Source organism: Pteronotus mesoamericanus, unplaced genomic scaffold (genome assembly GCF_021234165.1).
Source record: "Pteronotus mesoamericanus isolate MK-2021 breed Mesoamerican mustached bat unplaced genomic scaffold, CSHL_Meso_final scaffold_85, whole genome shotgun sequence".
Taxonomy (NCBI): Eukaryota; Metazoa; Chordata; class Mammalia; order Chiroptera; family Mormoopidae; genus Pteronotus; species Pteronotus mesoamericanus.
In genome coordinates, this window is record NW_026555329.1 from 43,634,970 (window position 1) to 43,650,138 (window position 15,169).

Genomic DNA, 15,169 nt, shown 5'->3' on the forward strand with positions numbered 1-15,169 from the left:
TGCACTTGTCCACACCATGCTGAGTGTTCAGCAGTTTTTGACCAGCAGTGGCATGACCCTCGTGCCCCACCCTTCCTATTTACCCCATGTTGCCCTGAGTGACTATTTTTTGTTTCCCAGGATGAAAAAAGTCCACAAAGGAGAATGTTTTGCCAGTGTGAAAGAGGTGCAAAAAAATGCAAAACAATAAAAGGCATCAAAATCTATGGGTTCAAACACTGTTTTGAGCAGGGGGAAGAAAGTCTTTTTTAAATTTATTTTTTATTTATTTTTTTCAAATACATTTGTCTCCACCTTCGCCCCACCACTTTCCCCTGCCTACCTCCCTTCTCTCCCTCTCTCAATCCTTCTCAACTTTGGCTTTGTCCATGATTCCTTCCTATATGTTTCTTGCCCCTTCCCTTCCTTTTCCCCCGCCCACCCCTCCCTCCTTCCCTCTTGTCTCTGTTGGTTTCTTTTTTCTTTCAGTGTTGCTGGTCTTATTTTCCTTGCATCTTTGTATTGTTGGTTAGGTTCCGCTTATAGGTGAGATCATACGGTATTTGTCTTTCGCCCCCTGGCTTATTTCGCTTAGCATAATGCTCTCTAGTTCCATCCATGCTGTCGCGAAGTTTAGTAGTTCTTTTTTTCTTTCTGCTGTGTAGTATTCCATTGTGTATGTGTACCATAACATTTTGAATCCAGTCATCTACTGAGGAACATTTAGGTTGCTTCCAACACTTGGCTATAGTAAATTGTGCTGCTATGAACATTAGGGTACATTAAGTTCTTTTGAATTGGCATTTTGGGATTCTTAGATTATAGTCCCAGTAGGGAAATCACTGGATCAAAAGGCAGTTCTATTTTCAGCTTTCAGAGGAAATTCCACACTGTTTTCCACAATGTCTGTACCAGTCTGCATTCCCACCAACAGTGTACTAGAGTTCCCTTTTCTCCACAGCCTCACCAGCATCTGTTGTTTGTTGATCTGTTTATGATGGCCATTCTGATTGATGTGAGGTGGTATCTCATTGTGATTTTGATCTGCATTCTCTGATGGCTCGTGATGCCGAGCATCCTCTCAAAACTCTCTGCCCAAGTATCTCCTCCTTGGAAAAGCATCTGCCCAGGTCCTTTGCCCATTTTTTGATTGGATCATTTGTCTTCTTGAAGTCAAATCAAGAAGTGGAGTCGTGTGAGTTCTTTATATATTTTGGAGCTCAAACCTTTATCTCATGTATTATTAGCAAATATATTTTCCAATAGGGTTGGCTCCCTTTTCATTTTGCTGATGTTTTCTTTCGCCGTGCAGAAGCTTCTTATTTTGATCAGGTCCCACTTGTTTATTCTTTCCTTTATGTCCCTTGCTTTAGGAGACATATCAGTGAAAAAATTGCTGCGTGGGATATGAGAGTTTCCTGCCAATGTTCTCCTCTAGGACTTTTATGGTGTTGCGACTTATATTTAAGTCTTTGATCCATCTTGAGTTTATTTTTGTGTATGGTGTCAGCTGATGATCCAATTTCAATTTTTTGCATGTAGCCGTCCAGCTCTCCCAACCCCATTTGTTGAAGTGGCTGTTATTACTCCACTTTATGCTTCTGCCCCCTTTGTCAAATATTAGATGCCCATATAGCCCTGGGCTTATTTCTGGGCTTTCTATTCTGTTCCACTGGTCTATGGATCTGTTCTTGTGCCAGTACCAGGTTGTTTTGAGTATAGTGGCTTTGTAATAAATTTGATATCCTGTATTTTGATCCCTCCTACTTTGTTTTTCTTTCTCAAAATTGCAGCGGCTTTTCGGGGTCATTTATGGTTCCATATAAATTTTTGAAATGTCTGTTCTATTTCTATGAGATATGTCATTGGTATCTTAATAGGGATTCCGTTGAATCTATAAATTGCTTTGGGTAGTATGGACATTTTGATGATGTTAATTCTTCCAATCCATGAACACCGTATATGCTTCCATTTATTTGTGTCTTCCTTAATTTCTTTCTTCAGCTGTATAGTTTTCTGCATACAGGTCTTTTACCTCCTTGGTTAAATTTATTCCTAGGTACTTTATTTTTCTTGTTGCTATATCGAATGGTATTTTTTTTTTTTTTTTGATTTCTTCTTCTATTTCATTGCTGGTATACAAAAATGCCTGTGATTTCTGAATATTGACTTTGTATCCTGCTGTTTTGCCAAATTCACTTATTAGGTTGAGTAGTTTTTTGATGGAGTCTACAGGGTTTTCTATGTACACTATCATGTCATCTGCAAACAGTGATAGTTTTACTTCCTCTTTTCCAATTTGGATACCTTTTATTTCTTTTTCTTGTCTGACCGCTGTGGCCAGTACTTCCAATACGATGTTGAAAAGAAGTGGTGGAAGTGGACATCCTTGTCGTGTTCCCAATCTTAGCGGGAAAGCTTTTAGTTTTGCCCATTGAGTATGATGTTGACTGTAGGTTTCTCGTATATGTTCTTTGTTATGTTGAAGTGTGCACCCTCTATTCCCACTTTGCAGAGTGTTTTATCATAAATGGGTACTGTACTTTATCTATGCTTTTTCAGCATGTACTGATATGATTATGTGGTTTTTGTCTTTTGTATTGTTTATATGATGTATTATATTTGTTAATTTGGTATATAGTACTATCCTTGCATCCCTGGGATGAATCCCACTTGCTCATGGTATATGATCATTTTAATATATTGCTGGATGCATTTTGCCAATATTTCGTTGAAGATCTTCACATCCATGTTCATCAGTGATGGTGACCTGTAGTTTTCTTTCTTTCTTCTGTCTTTATCTGGTTTTGGAATTAGGACAATACTGACCTATAAAAAGAGTTTGGGGGTCATTCCTCTTCTTGGATTTTTTTCGAATAGTTTGAGAAGTACATGGGTTAGTTCTTCCTTAAATGTTTTCTAAAATTGCCCTGTAAAACCATCCTGTCTAGGGCTTTTGTGTGCCAGGAGTTTTTTGATTACTGCTTCAATTTCACTAGTTGTATCTGTTCAGGCTTTCTGCTGCTTCTTTATTCAGTGTTGGAAAGTTATATGTTTCTAGAAATTTGTTCATTTCACCCACGTTTTCAAATTTCTTGATATGTTGTTGTTTGTAGTAATTTCTTACAAGCCTTTATACTTCTGTGGTATCAGTTGTTATTTCTCCTCTTTCATTTCTGATTTTATTTATTTGGGTCCTCACTTATTTTCCTGATGAGTCTGCTTGAAGGCTTGTCAGTTTTGTTTCTCTTTTTGAAGAACCAGCTCCTGAATTTATCGATCCTTTGAATTTTTCTTTTTTTCTCTCTGTCATTTAATTCTCTCTGATATTTTTGGTTATTTCCTCTCTTCTCCTTCTCTGGGCTTTGTTTGTTGTTGTTCCTCTAGTTATTGTAGTTGTAGGGTTAGGTTGTTTATTTGAAATGTTTCTATCACTTCTAGGGAGGCCTGTAGTGCTATGGCCTTCCCTCTAGGGCTGCCTTTTCTGTGTCCCATGGATTTTGGACTGTTGTGTGTTCATTTTCATTTGTTTCCAGAAACTTGTTGAAATCTTCCTTGAGCTCATTATTAACGCAGTCATTGTTTGATAGCATGCTATTGAATTCTCATGGATTTCAATGTTTTTGACTTTTTTCCCTTGAGGTTGGTTTCTTGTTTCAATCCCTTGTGGTCCACCAAAATGCTTTTTATGATTTCAATTTTCTTGAATTTGTTGAGGTTTGTTTTGTGTCCTATCATGTGGTCTATCTCTGAAAATGTTCCATGTCCATTTAAAAGAATGTGTATTTTGCTTCTTTGGGATGAAAGGTTCTAGAGTATCAGTTGAGTCCATTTGCTCTAGGGCATTATTCAATGCTGTGGAATCCTTGTCAATATTTTTTTTGGAAGATCTATCCATTGTTGATAGTGGGATGTTGAAATCCTCTACTATCAATGTGTTGCTGTCTGTAACTTTATTGAAGTCCTTCAAGATTTTCCTTATATATTTTGGTGTTCCTATATTGGACACATACATGTTTTCAGTGTTTCTGTCTTCTTGATGGATCGTTCCTTGAGTATTAGGAAATGTCCATCAGTGTCTCTCTTTATGACATTTGTTTTGAAGTCTATTTTGTCTGATGTAAGTATCACTGCCCTGGCTGATTTTCCTGTCCATTTGCTTGGACTATTTTTTTCCATCCCTTTACTTTCAGTGTGTATATGTCCTTTGTTCTGAGGTGGGTCTCTTGTAGACAGCACATTTAAGGTTATTATTGATAACTTGACATTACTTACTCATTATTCCCCTGTGTACCTGTGTTCTTCTCTCTCTCTCTTACTCTTTTTCTTCATCCCCTTAAAGCAGTCCCTTTAGCATATCTTGCAAAGCTGGTTTGGTGGACGTGTAGTCTTTTACCTCTGTTTTCTCAGGGAAGCTCCTTATTTCACCCTCCATTGTAATTGGGAGGCTTGCTGTGCAGAGCAGTCTTGGTTGCAGGCCTTTGCTTTTCATTACTTGGAATATTTCTTGCCATTCACTTGTGGCTTGTAGTGCTTCTGTTGAGAAACCAGCTACTAGCCTTATCAGTGCTTCCTTGCATGTTACCGTCTGTTTCTCCCTTGCTGACTTTAAGATTCTGTCTTTGTATTTGAATTTTTCCATTTTAATTATTATATGTCTCAGAGTAGGTCTCTTTGGGTTCATCTTGATTGGGACCCTCTGTGATTCCTGAACTTACATGAATTTTTCCCTCTCCAAGGTAGGGTAGTTTTATGTCTTTATTTTTTCAAACAGGTTTTCTATCCCTTTCTCCTTTTCTTCTCCTTCTGTAATTGTTATGATTCAAACGATGCATTTCATATTGTGCTGAAGTTCCCTTAAGCTATCCTCATAATTTTTAGTCTTTTTTCATGCTGCTGCTCTATCTGGGTACTTCTTTCTACCTCTCTTCCAGTTCACTAATTTGGTCCTCTGCTTTATCCAGCCTGCTTATAATTCCTTTTGTGTATTCTTTATTTCAGATATTGTATTCTTCATTTCTTCCTGGTTCTCGTTTATAGTTTCTATTTCTTTTTTCATGCTGTTGTAGTTCCCAGTCAGTTCCTTGTAGTTGTCACTGAGTTCCTTGAGTATCCTTATAACCATTCTTTTGTATTCTACGTCTGATAGTTTGCTTGCCTTGTTTTTATTTAGCTCCTTTACTGGGGATTTGTCTATTCCTTTTGATTGCAGGTTCTTTCTTTTTCTCTTTATTTTAGGTGACTCTTTATGTTTTTTCCTGCATTTCTGGATGCTCTGTTTTGCCAGCCATCTCTGTTAGTTGATCTGCGGTAGGGGTTCTGTGAGACTCAGTGGTGCTGTCTCTTTGATCTCATCTGGATGCTCTAACTTTGCCTTTTCTTCCATAATTGTGGGCTGTCTTGTACTTGGGCTTTACCTGTTGGTGGTTGCTTTGCTAGTGGGCTCGCCTCTCAATGTGAGCTTACTGGTAGTCACAACTCCCACCTTGTCTTAAATGCTGTTGTATGGGTATTGTTTGAAAACCAGTATTACCAGACAACCAAATGTGTGCCAGCAAGAAGAACTCCACTACTACATCAGTAATCTCAACCACAATTGACCTAAGATTAATAAAGGTGAAGAGAGGTTGCAAATATTATTAGCTATGACAAAGGGAATATGAGATGACTAAGAGAGGGGAAAATGTTATTGCATGGTAATAGGGAAAGTTGACAAGAGTAGGAATAGAACCAAGGCAGAGAAAGGGAGAGAAAAAAGCTTAAAATGTTAAGTAAAAGACAAAAGGGCAATGGAAACAATGGGGTAAGAAAAGGGAAGAGTATACTAAGAGGTTTGAAGTAAAATTGAAAAGGTATTGGACCAACAGGAGCAAAATTGCAGAAAAACCACAGCATGGTTGGTAGCGGTGACAGCTGAATGAGGTTTAATAATGGTGGAATAGAGATAAGAGTATTGTAGGAAGGCAAAAAATGAATGTGAGATGTCTGCAGTAAAGAAAAATGATTTTGAGAGGATGGGGGAAGCAAACTAATAAGAGTAAGGAATGAAGCTCAGGTTGAGAGAGTGGAAAAAACAAGAGAGAGCGAAAACAATGAAATAAAATTCCCCACTCAACTGATCAGGGGCTGAGGGAAGGTGAAATGGAGTAAGAGAGGAGAGTATTCTATGGGATTTAAAATACAAAGAAATAATGAACAAAGAGGAGTTTCATTGGAGAAGTACAGCAATAACCATGTTATTTCAGCCAACTAGCTACTGTTTATTAAATATGAAAAAGAAATAAGACTCTTATGAGGGGAAAAATAATGTGAGCTGAGTTAAGAAACAGGAATGCTTATGTGAGGTTAGGTGGAAGAGAATGGTGAGAGTAAGGGATAGGAACATGGCATAGTGTGAGAGGAAATAGTTTTCCACAACAGTAATAAATCTTAGGATTTTATTTTTCACCTCTGTGCTTTCTGTTTGGTACTTTTTAGTATTTTCTATTTGTTGAAATTCTTTGTTCAAGCATTTCTTTCCTAGCCTTGTTGGCCCTTTTTTGAGCATTATTTTTAACTATCATATAAATCACTTATTTCCATTTCATTATCAGTTTCTGGAGATTTATCTTCTTTTATGTGGAACATATTGTCTTCTTTCTTCATTTTCCTAGACTTCTTGTGTTGGTTTTTTGCACATTTAACTAAAAGAGTTACTCTTTCATCTTTACTGACTGGTCTTGTGTAGGAGATGAATCTTGTCCATCAGCCCAGCATGAGCTCCTGATTGACTCTGAAACCTTTGTTTTCCAAGTTCTACCTCTTAGTAGTTGAGGGCTTGAGAAATCCTCAAGGGAATGATTGCTGTTAGCACCTAAATAAAGGCAGATTAGAAGCTGGGCCCTCAGGCAACAACTGGGAAAGCTTGCAATTGCCTTCTCCCTCTGCACTGAGCTTAAAAAAAAAACAAACCAACAACTATCTTGTTTACTGTAGTCCTCTGGGATTCATGAAATCCTGGTTGGCAGTCTAGCTAGGTGATCCAGGGGCCCATCCCTTAGGCAGTAGCTGTAAAAGTTACAGCCTGAGACATGTGAAGAAGGTCCTTGCAGAGAGATGCTGGTGACCTGCTATTGTTGTAGTTGGCTGAAGGGGGAAGGTTGGTGATGTGCCCACTGGTTCTTCTGGCTTCCAGGTAGGATCACTGTCAGCCTCTAGAATTGTGTTCATGGTGTGTGGACCCTCAGGTAGTATTTTGTAAAGTATGCTTGCAGTTAAGCCCTTTCTAGGAAAAGATTATGGGATGGATGGTTTTTGCCTGCTCCTTATGCTGTGGTTAGTACTCTGGTACCAACAATTTCTTTGTTTGCTATAGTTCTGAGGACTCTAATGCTCCTGGCCTTAGAGATAGCTGTTTTTGGTTCCCATCCCTTGGGTGGGAACTTTAAAAATAGGGACACTAACTGTGTTGTTCAAACTCTTCTCAGGGAGAAGCTGGGAGTTTGGGATTCCTACCCAATTGTATGGCATTTTTGCCTGGGGTGAGATTTATGACAAGAGTTTGTCTCATCATTTCCTACCAATTTTGATGTATTTTCTTTTGTCTAATACTCAGGAATCATTCAACTAGTTTATGGATTTTTCTCAGAGGAAAGTTCCATGCATAGCTCTACATTCAATGTGTCCATGGTAGGAGGAAAATGGCCTTCTATGTTGCCATTTTGGTCAAGAATAAAACAAAACAAAATAGAAAAAGAAAACCCTCTTTGCTTTCTTTATTAATTTACTTTTCATGATTTCTTATTTATTTTTAATTATTTTTGTTTTATTTTTATTTATTTAAATTTATAAATCATGTTTATTCTATTAGAGTTGTCTCACTTTTCCCCCCTTTACCTCCCTTCATCCATCCCACCCCCACCCCCCACTCCCACAGTCAATTCCCACTCTGTTCATGTCCATGGGTCATTCACACATGTTCTTTGTCTAGTCCCTTCCCCTTCTTTCCACCATTGTCCTCTTTCCCCATCCCCTCTGGTCACTTTCAACCTGCTCCGTGTTTCCATGCCTGTGGTTTATTTTGTTCGTTAGTTTATTTTGTTGAATACAGTCCACTTACAGGCGAGATCACATGGTATTTGTCTCTCATCAACTGGCTTATTTCACTTAGCATAATGCTCTCGAGTTCCATCCATGCTGTCGCAAAAGTTAAGAGATCCATCTCTCTCTCTCTCTCTCTCTCTCTCCCCCCCTCCCCCCTCCCTCCCCCTTTCTTTCTTTCTTAAATTCAGATTGATTTTATTTTTTTAAACGTTGAAGTTAATTATAAAATAGTAAAAAATTTAAAACCATTATAAAGTCTCCACAATTAAACCAAGATGACACCAGCACAGAAATAATCAAGTTGATCAATGAAGTAGAATGAGCATTCTAGACAAACGTATATGTCTAACAACACAATGTATGATTAAGTTGATATTTCAAATCAATGCGGAAAATAAGGCTTATTCAACAAATAAGGTGCATGGACCACTATTACTTGAAATAAAATAAATATAGAGGCCTATTTCACACATTATTAAAGAAATATTAAGGTGAATAAAAAATCAGTATGTGAATCTAAGAAGTTTTAGGAGAAAATACAAACTAATGTTTTTCTTACCCTGAAGTAAAATATGCAACCCCAGAACCTATAAAGTAAAATATTAACAATATGACTATAGTAAATATTTAAGACTGTGCAGTAAGATACATATAAAAATAGTAAAAGGACAAGTAATAGAATAGGAAAGTATTTGCAACGCATTGTAAAAAGGGTTAATTTTTTTTTTTTTTAGGGAAAAAATTCTACAAACATTTAATCAAAAACTGGATAAAGAATACCAAAAAGTTTTTAAAGCTTTTTAAAAATAATAGAAATAGGCAAAAAATATACAAAAACAGGTTTAGCTTCAACAATAATAAAAGGACAATTAAAACAACATCATTTTCACAATCAGATTAATACATATCAAAAAATATTGGCTATATCAAGTATTTGCAACTGTGAAAGGAACTGGGTATTCATAGACTCTTTTTCTTCATCTTAAAGCAGTCCCTATGGCATATTTGCAGTGCTGGTTTGGTGGAGGTGTGTTCTTTTAGCCTTCTTTGTCTGGGAAACTCCTTATTTCACCTTCCATTTTAATTGAGAGCCTTGCTTGGTGGAGCAGTTTTGGTTGAAGGCCTTAGCTTTTCATGACTTGGAATATTTCTTGCCATTCCCTTCCGGCTTGCAGTGTTTCTGTTGAGAAGTCAGTTGCTAGCCCTATTGGGGCTCCCTTATATGTTACTACCACTTTCTCCCTTGCTGACTTTAGGATTCTCTGTTTGTCTTTGATATTTGCATTTTAATGATCATGTGTCTTGGAGTAGGCCTCATTGTGTTCCTCTTGAGTGGGACCCACTGTACTTCCTGGACTTGTGTGACTTTTTCTCTCCTCCAATGAGGGAAGTTTTCCATCATGACTTTTTCAAATAGGTTCTCTGTCCCTTCCTCATCCTCTTCTCCTTCCAATGTCCCTATTATAAGGATATTATTATGTTTTAGGTTGTCCTGCATTTCCCTAAATGCCTCTTCATGCTTTTTGAGTCTTTTTTCATTGTCTTGCTCTTTCGGGAGCTTTTTTCTACCTTGTCCTCCAGCTTGATGATTCGGTCCTCAGCTTCATCTAGGCTGCTTTGGATTCCTTCTACTATGTTCTTCAATTCAGCAATTGTATTCTTCATTTCCTCTTGTCTCTTATTGATAGCTTCTATGTCCTTTTTCATGCTGATATAGTTTGCATTAAGTTCCTTGTAGTTTCCCTGTAGTTGTTGGTAATTCTCTCTGAGCTCACTGAGTTCATTGAGCTTCTTTGAACCACTGTTTGGAACTAAATATCTGATAGATTACTTGCCTCTGTTTCATTTACTTCTCTTTTTGGGGATTCCTCCTTTCCTTTCGAGTGGGGGGTGTTTCTTTGTCTTCCCGTTATTTATGAGACTCTTCTTTTTTGCTTCTGCTTCCTAAATTGATCTGTCTTGATTTCCTGACTTTGTGGTGTGAACTTCTATGGTGGGAGACTCCTGTTTTTACTTTCTAGATCTGCCTCTGATGATGTCAGATGTTGACCCTGTCCGACCTTAGGCAATCTGTTCAAGACTTCCAGTAATTTACTGTTTGTGGCTGTCTCCTTCAGCTGTTAGTCTAGTCACTCTGTAGTCAGTAGGCCACCTTGGACAGCTCAGAGCAGGGCCGAGTCCCTCCTGAGGGTAGGGTTATTGGGTCCTCTCACACTTCTGTTGTATGGGAATGGAGTCAGCACCAGGATCCTACTAGCTACTCTCTTCATTCTCTCCCTAAAGCCTCTGTCCCCTTTCTCTCCTCAAGTGTCTCCAGCACTCTCTGTGCCTCCTTTAGCCAGGAATCTGCTATCTGTGGCTGCCATTTTACACTTAGCAGGTGGCTTAGACAGCACAGGATGGGGTGAAATCCCACCTGGGGGTGAGGCTATTGGGTCCTCTGACACTGCTGCCGCTCAGGGAGAGTGGTCTCTGTCTGAGTAAGATGGCTGCTGCTGCACAGGTAATGAGTCAGCACCCAGAACCCACCGGCTACTCTCTCAGTTCTCTCCCAAAACCTCCCTTAATCTCTCCTCAGGTAACTCTGGTCCACTCTGCCCCCACCTTAGCCTGAGACCAGGGTAAATCGCTGCAAATAAAAATTATGCGTTGGCCCTTTAAATGGACCTTTGCGTCTCCAGCCTTCTGTCTCTGGCAGAGAGCAACCCTGCCGCTTTTGCATCTGGCTGTTTTTTGTGTGCTTTTGGGGCTCTGGGGCTGTTGGCTAGAGATCCCCACTTTTGGTTTCGACCCCGCTCTTTTCAGGGGGATCCAACTCGCCGTTTCAATATCCTTCTGGTGCTACTGCCCGTGGGTGCCCCGCCCACCTTCTCAAGTCTCTACCACACTCCTTACCAGTTAGATTGCGCTAAAGCTGATTCTTCTGTCTCTGAGGTTATAAGGCTCCTCTCTCACTATTGTTCAGTTGTTTGTTCTAGGTGATTTCTCCAGAATTTAGTTGTAATTCCAGGTGGGTCCTGGGCAGACGTCAGTGTGACTTCCATTCACGCCTCTGCCATCTTGCTTCTCCCTTATGATTTGATATTTAAAAATAATTATATAACAAGTTCATGCAATAAATGTTATCAAATTCTATTCTAGGTGCTGGTGATACAAGAGTAAACTGAATAGAAAAGAAATCCTTGGACTATACATTTTAGTAGGAAGGAGAAAAAAATAAATCACTGTGTTATATATCTTATAGTTTAAGGGCTTGAAGACAATCAGGTAAATTTGATCAAGAGTGAGAAGTGAGAGTGCTCTTTTATGAAAGTTCTTTAGGGAAAGTCCTTCTGGTAAGAAATCATTTGAGTGCCAACTTAGAGAATGCCAGGGAGTGATTTATGTGCATGTATGGAGTAAAAAGGGAGAGAATTCCAGGTGTCTAGAGAAGCAAGCAAAGACCTTGATACGCTTCTTTCCTGATTTTTCTAAATCTGAATATGCAGGAATTTCACCCAATAGTTGAAGAATCTCTGGAAGGCTCTTCATCTGGCTACTCTGATTGACACATGGGTTTCGGAAACAGATTCGTGTAGCTCCTAGTATAACCTTTATTATTTAACTTTGAACACTAGGACTGAGGAGACCAGGAGAAAATATTTATGTTCTCTTGATTTTTGCTGATGGCAAAAGAAAAAGAAGTGATACATTTGCAGTGTCTTTATAATCTAAAAATCACTGTTAAGGGATATAATCATTTTATTCATGGTCAAATTTTTAATCATCATTTATATATTTTTTGTATAGTTGAGATACTATGCAAATAGAACCTAGGGAAACATTGTTTTGTTTTACTTTGTACATCTTTTTGTATAGAAAAAGAATAGCAAATACATGCTGGAGAATGGAAGTTGAGTGAGTGAAATAGGCTGAGGCATGAAGGAGTAAATGGTGGAGACTGTGGCAAATTGGAGAATTTATGCCTTGTTTAAAGAGAAGAGATATTATTTAACTCTGATTGTTGCTATGTGAGAATGTGGGCCTAATATTTTACTTATTTTCTGACTTTTCAAGAAAAGCCTGAAATTTACATTTCTATGCTATTTTCAAATTTTTAAATGTTATAAACTAAATAAAAACATTTCAACACTCTTCAGTTCAGACAAAATATTCATACAGGTATCTGTCCCATGAGCCACCATTTTGCAACATTCTGGGGTATAACACCATAATTAATTTTTACTGCCTCCTTCAAGGGATAGTGTAGGTTGTAAAGGTGACAAAATGCTGCAAGGTTTTTTTGGTTCTAAACACACTATTGTACCACTGCTCTCCTTGGATGGCGGTGAATATGTCTCTCCTTCTTGTTTTAGGGTATGGTCAGACAGGTCCACTGTCTCAGCGAGCTGGTTATGATGCTGTGGCCTCTGCTGTTTCTGGTCTAATGCACATCACAGGGCCTGAGGTAGGTACCCTTCTCTAGACTTCTCATAATTTTTCGCACCAGGTATTCCAAAGGGATTTTCATCTTTACTCAGTTTATTAACTAGGCTTAAGCTTGAGTTAATTTTAGAAAGAACCCAGGCAAAGTGAACGACTTATTAAAAATGTCAGTGTGGCCTAAGTGTCAATATGGCCTCATAGAAAATAACATTCTTTTTTAACAAATAACAATAGAGTGGTAAACACATTTTCTATATGTCTTTTGTTATTCAAGCTTAACATAAGCACCTTCATGTGATTTAGAAATATTGCTTCTGTGAAGTAGAATGGCTGACTATTCTAGTCCACAGACATCCATTTCTACCAGAGTGTCTTCATTTGGCATATGTAGATACTGGAGTGATTCTTTTTTTCTTCCTGGAATAATATAGGTGATTATGTATTTTAAAATTTATTACTAATGTCTCAGGTATAGTTGTGTCTGGTTGTTACACGCATTAGATTCTGACAATGAAAGAATTACTTGATTTTATAATAATCCCTCGCCACTGATGATGGGTTGGGAAGTTCCTGAAAAGTATATAGGTGGCCAAAATGTGGTTGGTTAGACCAGACTCTTAGAAAATGCGCACTTGGGGAAAATAACAAGAAAGTAATTACATAAAGTTAAAAAAAAAGTGTGTGAAAGACTAATGAATAAAAATACTAAAAGATACCCATTTCCAAAACAAATGAGATTGCTAGTTTTAAAAAACTCTTTGTAGTAGGTGTTTCTTCCCTGAATTACTTTCTTCAGTTAGTTCTTCAGGAAATATTGCTGCAGTGTTAGGATAAATAGGGAGAATGACTTCAAGTTTTAGTTTTTACAGTCTTTATTTCTTTCTGTTAATTTTAAAGCAGGCATGGGGATTTTAGTGTCTTGAAATATAAGGTCTTTTGTACTCTCTTTCTCTGTTTATTTTCACAAGTCTTAGAAAAAAGCATGTGTGTCCTTTCCTGAAAATACTTAATTGCACTGTTTTTCTTTCTGTCCATTGAGGGAATGGAATATGGACAGATCTTCCACTTCTTAATTCATTGACTGAAAGAATGGTTATTGCACATATTCCTTCTGTATGCTGGGAAATGTGACAGGTATTGGGGATTAAGCAGACAATAGGGCAGGCATGGTCCTTAAGTGGAGAAAACAAACATTAATAGGAAATAAACATTAAATTCAAATAAAAAGAGCTTTGAGAAAGAGTACAGGGTGCTATAATATATAGGTATAACAGTGTGTTTACTGGCTACCTAAAAGTCTCTCATCTTTAAAAAAACACAGTTGGTAGTATACTTTTTCAATTTCTTAAATCCCGTAAAAGTGATGTATAATTTACATACAGTAAATGAAAAATCTTAAGAGTACGGTTCAATGATGTTTTACAAATATGCACACATGGATAAATATCATCAGTTGAAGATATAGCTTATTTCCATCACCCCCAAAAGTTCCTTTATACCTCTCTCCCAGCAATACCACCTCCGGTTAGAGATAACTACTATTTTGCACTATTTTGACTTCTACTACTATAGACTAGTTTTCCTATTGTTGAACTTCTATAAATAGAGTTCTATAATATGTACTTTTTAAAAAAAGATTTATTTATTTTTAGAGAGAGGGGAAGGGAGGGAGAAAGAGAGAGAGAGAAACATCAATGTGAGAGAGAAACATTGATTGGCTGCCTCTCATATGCTCTCCAAGTGGGAACTGAACCCATAGCCCAGGCATGTGCCCTGACTAGGGATAGAACTGGTGACTCTGTTTTGCAAAACAGTGCCCAACCAACTGAGCCACACCAGTTAGGGCTATAGTATATACTCTTTTATGTATGGCTTTTTTTAGTCAACATAATGTTTTTGAGATTCATTCAATTATTATGTATATCAGTGGTGTTTAATTGCTCTGTATTGTTCCATTGTATGAATATACCACAGTTTATCCATTGTTTTGTTAATCAACATTTGGGCTATTTCCAATTTTTGTCTTCTATGAACATTTTTTTGGAATGGTGTATTCCATTCCAAAATGAGTGTCGGTGTCTCATTCCAAAATGAGACACCGACACTCATTTCTCTTGAGTGGAGCATGCCTATTTAGCTTTAGTGTAATTCCAGTTTTCCAAAATGGTGACAATATATACTCTACCAGCGATATATGGGAGTTTTAATTATCTTCACTGACTCTTGACAATGCTAATCTTTTCAATTTAACTCATTTTGGTTGGTTTGTAGTAGTAGTAGATCATTGTGATTTGAACTACCATTACCTTGGTGAGTAATAATGTGTGTGTTTTCACTTGTTTAGTGGCCACTGTGAATATCTTTTTGGATTATGTGTTTGACTCTTTTTAATTTTTTAAAATATAATTGGAGTGTTAGTTTTTTTCTCATTTATTTCTTTCTATAATCTAAATACAAGTATATGTCAGACATACACAATGCTGGTGTTTTCTTCCAATCTATGGCTTGCCTTTTTATTATGAATGATTTTTTTGTTTATTTTTCTAAAAATTTTTTTCAATTGATTTGACATTCATTATTATTTTATATTAGTTTCAAGTATGCAGCATAGTGTTTAGACATTTATATATGTGTAATTTAGGAAGTGATCTCCTACTAAGTCTAGTAATAAGTAATAAGTACA

At 37.4% G+C, this 15,169-nt stretch overlaps 1 protein-coding gene across 11 annotated transcripts in view; it reads left to right on the forward strand.

Annotated features, from left to right (window-relative positions):
* Positions 1-15,169, forward strand: part of SUGCT (succinyl-CoA:glutarate-CoA transferase) — a 976,712-nt gene that overhangs the window by 110,781 nt on the left and 850,762 nt on the right. For all 11 annotated transcript variants that reach the window (XM_054563904.1, XM_054563899.1, XM_054563900.1 and 8 more), the window contains one exon: positions 12,417-12,508. In XM_054563904.1, the coding sequence (XP_054419879.1) occupies positions 12,417-12,508 (92 nt within the window). The remainder of the gene's footprint in view (positions 1-12,416; positions 12,509-15,169) is intronic.